Source organism: Scyliorhinus torazame, chromosome 21, assembly GCF_047496885.1.
Source record: "Scyliorhinus torazame isolate Kashiwa2021f chromosome 21, sScyTor2.1, whole genome shotgun sequence".
Taxonomy (NCBI): Eukaryota; Metazoa; Chordata; class Chondrichthyes; order Carcharhiniformes; family Scyliorhinidae; genus Scyliorhinus; species Scyliorhinus torazame.
The window spans coordinates 132,451,554-132,464,897 of record NC_092727.1 but is presented as its reverse complement, the minus strand read 5'-3'; the positions used below and the strand labels follow the sequence as shown (position 1 = coordinate 132,464,897).

Here is a 13,344-nt window from a genome sequence, read left to right as displayed (position 1 = left end):
AGCTGTGCGGGCACCCGTTACACCCAGTTGGTGCAAGGTGGTTTGTGTGACCTGTGCACAGTCTCTTGTCTGACAGAGTCTCATTTTTCTCCCCCACCCCCCCAGAGTGCAACAAGTGTGGCAGAGGTGGAAGGTCAGGGCTCTGAGGCTGCGCAGAGCCCCAGCCTGGGGCATGGTGCCACTCAACAATCAGCAGCTGCCTGTGTGGATGCTGATGCCGAGGAACCAGGATGTAGAGGAGTGACTTGCTGTCCCAGTGGCGAGGACAGTGTCACACAGCGATACAGCTCTGACCCCACAGTACGTGTGACTGGTGAGGAAGAGGACGAGGTGGACAGTTATATCTCACTAGGCTCCGATCAAACAGAAACTGGTATGAGAGCAATTGTTAATATCATTGGTGTTTCTTCCATTTGTCATTAACACCCACTGCCCAGCTAAACTCCATTGGTGATTGTTCATGTGTAAACTGAGAGTCAATGTCCATTAACTATGTCAAACTCCTGCAACATCACACTGTGATGGGCAAAGGATTGATTTTTTTAAAACTTGTTTTTCTTAATTTAGAGTGCCCAATTCTTTTGCTCCAATTAAGGGGCAATTTAGCGTGGCCAATCCACCTACCCTGCACATCTTTGGGTTGAGGGGGTGAGCCCCACACAGACACGGGGGAGAATGTGCAAACTCCATACGAACAGTGACCCAGAGCCGGGATCGAACCTGGGTCCTCGGCGGCGTGAGGCAGCCGTGCTAACCACTGCACCACCGTGCTGCCCTGGGTCAAAGGATTGTTGTCCTGTGCAGAGGTGTATTCTGCTCCCACTTGTCTCCGAGACTTGTGAACCTGCAGCTGGTCTGGGAACCTCGGGGCATGGCACTGGCTGGCTGTGTGCCAGAGTGCACAGTTTACTTGCTCATGGTTTCTATGTTATGGTGCTGCTAATACCAGCACAGGGGCAGGATGTCTGAGGCCCAGGAAATAGTCTGATAGGATTTGGGGTTTGCGTCCTCTGGCGACACCTTTACCTGACTTTGTTTCTAATCTTTCTCTTTTGTTTCTTGTTAGATTACGTAAACCAACCAGAGGAAACCTCATCTCCTGCCCGAGCTGGAAGGCCCGAGTTAGTCGCTCGGAGCAGTACTGGGAATGGCCCCCTGATCCCCAAGTGTCCATTCAGAAACACGGTGGAAAATCCCGAATACCTGGCTCACCAGAGCCTGGTATCCGGGGTCAAGGATCTGCCGTTCGATAATCCTGATTCCTGGAACCAGGATCCCCAAGTCAGCTCCCAACCTGGGAAAACTCTGTGCTTAACCCCTGCCACTCCCAGGCTAACACAACCCAATGGGTACATCCGAGTGGCGACTGCAGAGAATGCGGAATATCTTGGTCTGGCCGAAACCAGCAGTGTGTAGAGGAATCCAGCAACTCCTGATGGAACCGGCTCTCTTACTGCCAGTAAACTTGACCAAAATAGAAACCTTAAAGTTACTCAAAGCAGAGAGACGTTTCTCCTTGGTCTGACAACATCCTTTCAAAGGCAGCTTGTTTTAATCACCTTAACTGAATCTCACTGGTTCCCAGTGAGTGAGGAATTATGGACTGGAGTTTTTTACAAACTGGAATATCACTGCCAGTGAATCCAAACCAGGTTAACCAGCAAAGCTTTCCAGAAATGTAGCATTACAGAAATCCAGGTGGAGCAAAGACCAACCTCGTGCCAGTCTGGGACAATGAACAAATATTTGTGGGTGCGAGCGTGCGGATTGCTGACCGTTTCCTCCGAGTACTGTCCGGATAACAAAACCAATTGAGAAAAGCACAAAATCCAAATTCTGATCCAGGTGTCCTTGATGGTTCAATGATGACATCTTTCCATCAGCTCTCCACATCTGGTCCCACGTCTTGCAGCTCTTTGAGGTTCAGCAAAAGGGAGACTCCATAAAGCCTCTGGGAGTCTGCCCCTCGCCCTGTGTACTGCCCCCCCCCCCCCCCCCCCCCCCCACATTCCCCCGGAAACTAGTCCCACCTCCCTGGGGGGCACTGGCCCCTCCTCCCTGGGGCTGCCAGCCCCCCCTTAGGGGCCACTCCCCACCGCCAGCACTGTCTATGTTGAGGTCTCTGTGGAGCTCTCTGAATGACTGGGCATGTGGTGTGTCTGATGTGATTGTGGAGCCTCACTGAACAAATGAGAATTCTCCTGGACTTGGGCTGAGTTGAGCGTTGCCCGATGAGTGTGCGGTTGGGATTGGGGTTGAAGCTGGGTATATGGGTCACTGACCAGTGAGGACAGTGTGCCAATTCACTCGAAACATCAAAAGAAATTAACTCTTTAAAAATGAAGTTTAATGCTTGTCGAGCAGACTTTTGGAAAGAAGTTGGATTTCTATTTGGATTGACTCTGGCTGAAGTTTAACTTTTCAATCTTTGATCAGAATTTTTGTATATTTGATTATGGGAAAAAGTTTTATATGTTTGAAAAATATTTTTTCTAGAAGTATCCAGTTGATGTGAATGTTTTTAATATGAGCACTTTTACTAGTTTTTGGGAAATGATTGGATTTATATTGTGATTACAGCTTATAGTGGAACTGTGAGCAGCCTTCACTGGCTGTATCAGCTGTCACTATTACTTAGTTCTGACCACTTTCAGCCTGGGATCTCTCAAAACCGCCCTGGTTTGATAGGTCAGTCAGGAATGACTGTGCCGATAAGCTGCTGAGAACAGTCGGCTGAGTCTTTAATCTAACTCCAATGCAGTGATGGGCCGAATGGCCTCCTTCTACACTATGTTCTATGTTCTCAGTACAATGAGGGTGTTGCAGTCCTTCACTGTCAGAGACATTCTCCTGAGCGATCTCATTCTTTCCAACTGCATTCCTCGCGGGTGGGAAGAAGTCACATAGGGACCAGTTAGTAATCACGTGGTCCGATTGTGGAATTACCGCCATGATTAGCCGCCTTGGGGCTTATTTCTTTGAATGTGGATCCTGTAAACACTACAATGCTGTAAATAAATCTCACTCTATTTTTAAATTTTCATATTTCATTCTCAGGTACAGAAATTGCATTTCATTTCACCAGAGCTTTACTCCCTGTTTACAGCTTCTCAGACTTTCCAATTTCCCAACTTGCTTTTCTCTCACTCACCACAAAATTCGAGCAACAGCTTTGAGAGGAACTGGCGATGAGTCCGGAAGGGGCTTGGATGTCAATCTTCCGAAATGGATTGGAAAAGAAGCAAGATTCTCATTTGAAAAAGCACCGGTCAGGCACCAGTGTGTGCAATTCTCGTCAGCAGATTTTAGAGAGCATTTGCAGATGCTGGAGAGGATGTCCAGGAGATCTTACTGGAATGGAAGTTGGAGTTGGGTTTATTGTTATGTGTTCCAAGGTACAGTGAAAAGTATTGTTCTGCGTACAGTCCAGACAGATCGTTCCATACATGAAAAAACATCGGACATACGATAGATACACATGGAAATATGTAGATATAGACATCGGGTGAAGCATACGGAGCGTAGTGCTACTCAGTAGAGAAGATGTGTGGAGAGATCACTTCAGTCCATCAGAGGGTCATTCAAGAGTCTGGTAACAGCGGGGAAGAAGCTGTTTTTGAATCTGTTAGTGCATGTTCTCAGACTTTTGTATCTCCTGCCCGATGGAAGAGGTTGGAAGAGAGAATAAGCCGGGTGGGAGGGATCTTTGATTATGCTGCCCGCTTTCCCCAGGCAGCGGGAGGCGTAGATGGACTCAATGGATGGGAGGCAGGTTCATGTGATGGACTGGGCGGTGTTCACAACTCTCTGAAGTTTCTTACGGTCCTGGGCCGAGCAGTTGCCATACCAGGCTGCGATGCAGCCAGATAGGATGCTTTCTATGGTGCACCTGTAAAAAGTCAATGTGGACATGTTGAATTTCCTTAGTTCCCTGAGGAAGTATAGGCGCTGTTGTGCTTTCTTGGTGGTAGAGTCGACGTGGGTGGACCAGGACAGATTTTTGGAGATGTGCACCCCTAGGAATTTGAAGCTGTCAACCATCTCCACCTCGGCCCCGTTGATGCTGACAGGGGTGTGTACAGTGCTTCGCTTCCTGATGACCAGCTCCTTAGTTTTGCTGACATTGAGGGAGAGATTGTTGTCGCTGCATCACTCCACTAGGTTCTCTATCTCCCTCCTGTATTCTGAATGGGCCACGGAGACGAGGGTTACATGCAGAGAGAGATGAGAAGCTGGTATTGTCTCTTTAGTGCAGTGAAGGTTCGAGGGAGATTTGATCGAAAGGGTTATGATTGAGTAAAGTATGAACGGCCCTGACGGAGAAACGTTCGAGTGGCGGGGTCAGTAACCAGTGGGACACGTTGAAGATGATCAGCAGGAGGAGCAGAGAGAAGATGGCAATGTACTTCGATGCAGTACGTTGATGTCCTGCTGGAAACGGAGGTGGAATTGGACAAACAGGAAAAAGGGGGGGCAGTGGTGTTGTCACTGGACGAGTATTCCAGAGACCCTGGGTAATATTCTGAGGACCTCGGTTCAAATCCCACAATGAAAGGTGATGACATTTGAATTCAATTTAAAAAGAAATCTGGAATTCAAAGTCTAATGACCACGAAATCATTGCTGATTGTGGTAAAAACCCATCTGGGTCACTAATGTCCTTGAGGGAAGGAAATCTGCCATCCTTACCCGGTCTGGCCTACATGTGAATCCAGACCCACAGCAATGGGGTTAACTCTCAGATGCCCCACAAGGGGAACTAGGGGAGAGCAATAAATGTTGACCCAGCCAGCGAAGCCCACATCCCAGGAAAAAATAACAAAAGAGGCAACATAAGCACAATACACTAAATAATCTCTTAAATGCAAGATTGACTATTTTGTGTTAAAACATTCTCATGTCCCCACACACTGACTCTCACTGGGATACAGTTCCACACACACTGACTCTCACTGGGATACAGTTCCCCACACACTGACTCTCACTGGGATACAGTTCCACACACACTGACTCTCACTGGGATACAGTTCCACACACACTGACTCTCACTGGGGTACGGATCCCACACACACTGACTCTCACTGGGGTACAGTTCCACACACACTGACTCTCACTGGGGTACAGTTCCACACACACTGACTCTCACTGGGATACAGTTCCACACACACTGACTCTCACTGGGATACAGTTCCACACACACTGACTCTCACTGGGGTACAGTTCCACACACACTGACTCTCACTGGGATACAGTTCCACACACACTGACTCTCACTGGGGTACAGTTCAACACACACTGACTCTCACTGGGATACAGTTCCACACACACTGACTCTCACTGGGATACAGTTCCACACACACTGACTCTCACTGGGATACAGTCCCACACACACTGACTCTCACTGGGATACTGTTCCACACACACTGACTCTCACTGGGATACAGTTCTACACACACTGACTCTCACTGGGCTAGAATTCCACACACACTGACTCTCACTGGGATACAGTTGCACACACACTGACTCTCACTGGGATACAGTTCTACACACACTGACTCTCACTGGGCTAGAATTCCACACACACTGACTCTCACTAGGATACAGTTCCACACACACTGACTCTCACTGGGGTACAGTTCCCCACACACTGACTCTCACTGGGGTACAGTTCCCCACACACTGACTCTCACTGGGGTACAGTTCCATATACACTGACTCTCACTGGGATACAGTTCCACACACACTGACTCTCACTGGGATACAGTTCCACACACACTGACTCTCACTGGGGGACAGTTCCACACACACTGACTCTCACTGGGATACAGTTCCACACACACTGACTCTCACTGGGGTACAGTTCCACACACACTGACTCTCACTGGGATACTGTTCCACGCACACTGACTCTCACTGGGATACAGTTCCACACACACTGACTCTCACTGGGATACAGTCCCACACAGACTGACTCTCACTGGGGTACAGTCCCACACACACTGACTCTCACTGGGATACAGTTCCACACACACTGACTCTCGCTGGGGTACAGTTCCACACACACTGACTCTCACTGGGATACAGTTCCACACACACTGACTCTCACTGGGATACAGTTCCACACACACTGACTCTCACTGGGATACAGTTCCACACACACTGACTCTCACTGGGATACAGTTCCACACACACTGACTCTCACTGGGATACAGTTCCACACACACTGACTCTCACTGGGATACAGTTCCACACACACTGTCTCTCACTGGGATACAGTTCCACACACACTGACTCTCACTGGGATACAGTTCCACACACACTGACTCTCACTGGGATACAATCCCACACACACTGACTCTCACTGGGATACTGTTCCACACACACTGACTCTCACTGGGATACAGTTCTACACACACTGACTCTCACTGGGCTAGAATTCCACACACACTGACTCTCACTGGGATACAGTTCCACACACACTGACTCTCACTGGGGTACGGGTTCCCCACACACTGACTCTCACTGGGATACAGTTCCACACACACTGACTCTCACTGGGATACTGTTCCACACACACTGACTCTCACTGGGAAACAGTTCTACACACACTGACTCTCACTGGGCTAGAATTCCACACACACTGACTCTCACTGGGATACAGTTCCACACACACTGACTCTCACTGGGGTACGGGTTCCCCACACACTGACTCTCACTGGGATACAGTCCCACACACACTGACTCTCACTGGGATACTGTTCCACACACACTGACTCTCACTGGGAAACAGTTCTACACACACTGACTCTCACTGGGCTAGAATTCCACACACACTGACTCTCACTGGGATACAGTTCCACACACACTGACTCTCACTGGGATACAGTTCTACACACACTGACTCTCACTGGGCTAGAATTCCACACACACTGACTCTCACTAGGATACAGTTCCACACACACTGACTCTCACTGGGCTAGAATTCCACACACACTGACTCTCACTGGGATACAGTTCCACACACACTGACTCTCACTGGGGTACAGTTCCACACACTGACTCTCACTGGGCTAGAATTCCACACACACTGACTCTCACTGGGATACAGTTCCACACTCACTGACTCTCACTGGGATACAGTTCCACACACACTGACTCTCACTGGGGTACAGTTCCACACACACTGACTCTCACTGGGATACAGTTCCACACACACTGACTCTCACTGGGATACAGTTCCACACACACTGACTCTCACTGGGATACAGTTCCACACACACTGACTCTCACTGGGATACAGTTCCACACACACTGTCTCTCACTGGGATACAGTTCCACACACACTGACTCTCTCTGGGATACAGTTCCACACACACTGACTCTCACTGGGATACAGTTCCACACACACTGACTCTCACTGGGGGACAGTTCCACACACACTGACTCTCACTGGGATACAGTTCCACACACACTGACTCTCACTGGGATATAGTTCCACACACACTGACTCTCACTGGGATACAGTTCCACACACACTGACTCTCACTGGGGGACAGTTCCACACACACTGACTCTCACTGGGATACAGTTCCCCACACACTGACTCACTGGGCTAGAATTCCACACACACTGACTCTCACTGGGATACAGTTCCACACACACTGACTCTCACTGGGATACAGTTCCACACACACTGACTCTCTCTGGGATACAGTTCCACACACACTGACTCTCACTGGTGTACAGTTACACACACACTGACTCTCACTGGGATACAGTTCCACACACACTGACTCTCACTGGGATACAGTTCCACACACACTGACTCTCACTGGGATACAGTTCCACACACACTGACTCTCACTGGGATAAAGTTCCACACACACTGACTCTCACTGGGATACAGTTCCACACACACTGACTCTCTCTGGGATACAGTTCCACACACACTGACTCTCAGTGGGATACAGTTCCACACACACTGACTCTCATTGGAATACAGTTCCACACACACTGACTCTCACTGGGATACAGTTCCACACACACTGACTCTCACTGGGATACAGTTCCACACACACTGACTCTCACTGGGATACAGTTCCACACACACTGACTCTCACTGGGATACAGTTCCACACACACTGACTCTCACTGGTATACAGTTCCACACACACTGACTCTCACTGGGGTACAGTGCCACACACACTGACTCTCACTGGGATACAGTTCCACACACACTGACTCTCACTGGGGTACATTTCCACACACACTGAGTCTCACTGGGATACAGTTCCACACACACTGACTCTCACTGGGGTACAGTTCCACACACACTGACTCTCACTGGGGTACAGTTCCACACACACTGAGTCTCACTGGGATACAGTTCCACACACACTGAGTCTCACTGGGATACAGTTCCACACACACTGACTCTCACTGGTATACAGTTCCACACACACTGACTCTCACTGGGGTACAGTTCCACACACACTGACTCTCACTGGGATACAGTTCCACACACACTGACTCTCACTGGGGTACAGTTCCACACACACTGAGTCTCACTGGGATACAGTTCCACACACACTGAGTCTCACTGGGATACAGTTCCACACACACTGACTCTCACTGGTATACAGTTCCACACACACTGACTCTCACTGGGATACAGTTCCACACACACTGACTCTCACTGGTATACAGTTCCACACACACTGACTCTCACTGGGGTACAGTTCCACACACACTGACTCTCACTGGGATACTGTTACACACACACTGACTCTCACTGGGATACTGTTACACACACACTGACTCTCACTGGGATACTGTTACACACACACTGACTCTCACTGGGATACTGTTACACACACACTGACTATTAATCATTTTGGCCGAAAGAATAGAAAGGCAAATTATTATCCAAATGGAAAGCCGACTCAAGATGCTCCTGGGCAGAGGGATCTGTGTTCATGAATCGCAGAAAGTCAGGATGCAGGTACAGCATGTAATTAAATAGGAAAATGGAACTTTAGCATTTATTGCAAAAGGACTAGTATAAAAGTAGAGAAGTGTTGTTGCAATTGTACAGGGTGTTGGTGAGACCACATCTGGAATATTGTGTCCAGTTTTGGTCTCCTTATTTGAGGAAGGATGTGGTGGCATTGGAGGCAGTTCAGAGGAGGGTCACCAGATTGATTCAAGGGATGAAAGGATTGACGGATGAGGAGAGATTAACAGTTTGGGTTTGTACTCGCTGGAGTTTAGAAGGGTGAGAGAGGGTCTGATCGAGCTACATAAAATATTAAAAGGGATTGATAAAGTAAACATAGACCAAATGTTTCCCCTTGTGGGGAAATCTAGAACGAGAGGTCACAGATATAGGTTGAGAGGCGGTAGATTTACAAAGAATACTACACAGAACAGGCCCTTCGGCCCTCCAAGCCTGTACCGGTCGTGATACCAACCGTTGCCAAAACCCCTCAGCACTTCTTGTACCGTATCCCTCTATACCAGGCGTTGTCAAACTCGGGGACGCGATCCGCGGGTGGGTGGCGGGAGGGTCGCGGAGCCGTCAGTCGTGGAGCTCCCAATCGCACAAATCCGCGCACAACAGCCGCAGCGTCCGGCTTTTAACTGTGCCGGCTGCGAGCGGCCTTCAAAATGGCCAGGAACAGATTTTAAAAATGTGTCCGCGCTGCGCATGCGTGCCTGATCGGGGATGCCTGTGCTGTTTTGTGCATGCCCCCGATGATCGGGGACGCCTGTGCTGTTTTGTGCATGCCCACGATGATCGGGGACGCCTGTGCTGTTTTGTGCATGCCCCCGATGATCGGGGACGCCTGTGCTGTTTTGTGCATGCCCCCGATGATCGGGGACGCCTGTGCTGTTTTGTGCATGCCCCCGATGATCGGGGACGCCTGTGCTGTTTTGTGCATGCCCACGATGATCGGGGACGCCTGTGCTGTTTTGTGCATGCCCACGATGATCGGGGACGCCTGTGCTGTTTTGTGCATGCCCACGATGATCGGGGACGCCTGTGCTGTTTTGTGCATGCCCACGATGATCGGGGACGCATGCGCAGTGCGGCCACATTTTCTTTATATGGTCACAGCCTTTTTTTTCCCCAAGTTCGGGGGGGCCAAAGGAACCATTGGGGCCAAAGAGACCCAAAACCATTTTCTCCATTTTTGTCAGCAACAAACAAGGTAAGAGAAAATGGTGGGTCGCGCAGGTTGGCCGGCGTGGGTCGCGAAGGTCAGCCGGCGTGGGCCGTGAAGGTCGGCCGGTGTGGGTCGCGAAGGTCGACTGGCATGGGTCATGAAGGTCAGCCGGGTTGGGTACTGAAGGTTGGCCAGTTCGTAAAAATGGGTCCCCGTAAAAAAGTTTGAAGAACACTGCTCGATACCCATCCTGTCCATGTGTTTGTCAAGATGCCTTTGAATGCTGTTAATGTATCTGCTTCCACAACCTCCCCTGGCAACGCGTTCCAGACACTCACCACCCCGTGCGTAAAAAAACCTGCCTCGCACATCTCCTCCAAACTTTGCCCCACGGACCTTAAACCTATGCCCTTGTGACTGACCCCTCCACCCTGTGAAAGAGTGCCTGCCCATCCACTCTATCCATGCCCCTCATAATCTTGTAGACCTCTATCAGATCACTCCTCAACCTCGGTTTTTCAACCTCGAGTCTATTCAGCCTGTCCACATAGCTAACACCCTCCAGACCAGGCAACATCCTGGTGAACCTCCTCTGCACCCTCTCCAAAGCCTCCACATCCTTCTGGTAGTGTGGCGACCAGAATTGTGCGCAATATTCCAAGTGCAGCCTTACCAAGGTTCTATAGAATGACTTGCCAGTTTTTATACTCAAAACATTTAGAGATGAGGAGGAACTTCTTGCAAAGGGTGGTGAATTTGTGGAAATCGCTGCCCCATAGTGTGGTGGAGTCTGAGTCATTAAATGGTTTCAAGAAGGAGATAGATATATTTCTGATTTCATAAAACGGGCTAAAGGGATATGGGGAACAGGCCAGGAGGTGGATTTGAAACCAGGAAGAGATCAGCCAGGGTCTGATTGAATGGCGGACCAGGCTCGAGGGGCTGAATTGCCGATTTCTGCTCCTAATCCCTATGTTCCACTGCAGGAACTCACCAGGACTCCTTCAACAGCACCTTCCATACCCACAACCTAGAAGGACAAAAGCAGGAAACACATGGGAATGTCACCACCTACCAGTTCCTCACTGGGCCGTTCACTACCCTGACTTGTAAATATATCGGCCGTTCCTTCACTGTCGCTGGTACTCCCTCCCTAACAGCTCTGTGGGTGTACGTACATCTCCGGGACTGCAGCGGTTCAAGAAGGCAGCTCACCACCACCACCTTTAGGGATGGGCATTAAATGACAACCTGGCCAGAGACGCTCACAGTGCTATTGGGGGGGGGGGGGGGGGGGGGGAAGAGGTCTAGGACCTTTACCAGCAAGAATGAAGGAACGGCATTATGTTTCCAAGTCAATGACTGAAAATGTTCAAAAAGCAGGAACCAGGGAAATGAAAATGAAAATCTCTTATTGTCACAAGTAGGCTTCAAACGAAGTTACTGTGAAAAGCCCCTAGTTGCCACATTCTGGCGCCTGTTCGGGGAGGCTGTTATGGGAATGGAGATGTCCAGGATCCTGCGCTGGACCACACAAATAACAGGGCTGTGAGCTACAAGGCAGCATGAAACACACGTCATGGCTCCAACTGCAGGTAAATCATTGAGAACAACTAGGTCACCAGATACCCGCTGTTAACTTCCGTGGCTAAAGAAAGGCTGCGCCAATTAGTACTGAATCCATAAATAGTCCGAGGCAGATGCTACTTCTGCCTGGTAGTAACTCAGCAGAGAGGATGTCTCTGAGCTGCCAGTTAGCAGATGGCATAGATTTTTATGGGGCAACAGAAGAAACAAACATCACTTCTTGCTGCAGCGACCTTGGTCAGGAATGACAGGCTGAAAGTAAACAATCAGCAAAAATAAGTGAAGGGAGCATTGGAATTGAAGCGTGAACTGTTTTTCCTTTCATAGATGCTGCCAGATCTGATGAGTTTTTCCAGAACTTCCTGTTTTTATTTCAGGATTCAGGGAAGATTTTGGATCCAGAAATATACTGTACTGAGCAAATCCCACACTGTCAGGGGGTGGGTACTGAGGGAGTGCCGCACTGTCAGGGGGTGGGTACTGAGGGAGTGCTGCACTGTCAGGGGGTGGGTACTGAGGGAGTGCCGCACTGTCAAGGGGTCAGTACTGAGGGAGTGCCGCACTGTCAGAGGGTCAGTACTGAGGGAGTGCTGCACTGTCAGAGGGTCAGTACTGAGGGAGTGCTGCACTGTCAGGGGGTGGGTACTGAGGGAGTGCTGCACTGTCAGAGGGTCAGTACTGAGGGAGTGCTGCACTGTCAGAGGGTCAGTACTGAGGGAGTGCTGCACTGTCAGAGGGTCAGTACTGAGGGAGTGCTGCACTGTCAGAGGGTCAGTACTGAGGGAGTGCCGCACTGTCAGAGGGTCAGTACTGAGGGAATGCTGCACTGTCAGAGGGTCAGTACTGAGGGAGTGCTGCACTGTCAGAGGGTCAGTACTGAGGGAGTGCCACACTGTCAGAGGGTCAGTACTGAGGGAGCTCCGCACTGTCAGAGGGTCAGTACTGAGGGAGTGCCACACTGTCGGAGGGTCAGTACTGAGGGAGTGCCGCACTGTCAGAGGGTCAGTACTGAGGGAGTGCTGCACTGTCAGAGGGTCAGTACTGAGGGAGTGCCACACTGTCGGAGGGTCAGTACTGAGGGAGAGCCGCACTGTCAGAGGGTCAGTACTGAGGGAGTGCTGCACTGTCAGAGGGTCAGTACTGAGGGAGTGCCGCACTGTCAGAGGGTCAGTACTGAGGGAGTGCTGCACTGTCAGAGGGTCAGTACTGAGGGAGTGCTGCACTGTCAGAGGGTCAGTACTGAGGGAGTGCCACACTGTCAGAGGGTCAGTACTGAGGGAGCTCCGCACTGTCAGAGGGTCAGTACTGAGGGAGTGCCACACTGTCGGGGGGTCAGTACTGAGGGAGAGCCGCACTGTCAGAGGGTCAGTACTGAGGGAGTGCTGCACTGTCAGAGGGTCAGTACTGAGGGAATGCCGCACTGTCAGTGGGTCAGTACTGAGGGAGTGCCGCTCTGTCAGTGGGTCAGTACTGAGGGAGTGCTGCACTGTCAGAGGGTCAGTACCGAGGGAGTGCCGCACTGTCAGTGGGTCAGTACTGAGACAGTGCAGTGCTCCCTCAGTGTCTCCTCACAGCCATGGATTGTTTTTCA

At 50.2% G+C, this 13,344-nt stretch overlaps 1 protein-coding gene across 4 annotated transcripts in view; it reads left to right on the top strand.

Annotated features, from left to right (window-relative positions):
• Positions 1 to 3,037, top strand: part of erbb2 (erb-b2 receptor tyrosine kinase 2) — a 69,710-nt gene extending 66,673 nt beyond the window's left edge. For all 4 annotated transcript variants that reach the window (XM_072487683.1, XM_072487685.1, XM_072487684.1 and 1 more), the window contains 2 exons: positions 106 to 373; positions 1,067 to 3,037. In XM_072487683.1, coding sequence (XP_072343784.1) covers positions 106 to 373; positions 1,067 to 1,416 — 618 coding nt within the window. In that variant the 3' untranslated portion in view covers positions 1,417 to 3,037. The remainder of the gene's footprint in view (positions 1 to 105; positions 374 to 1,066) is intronic.
• The last annotated feature ends 10,307 nt before the right edge of the window (positions 3,038 to 13,344 follow it).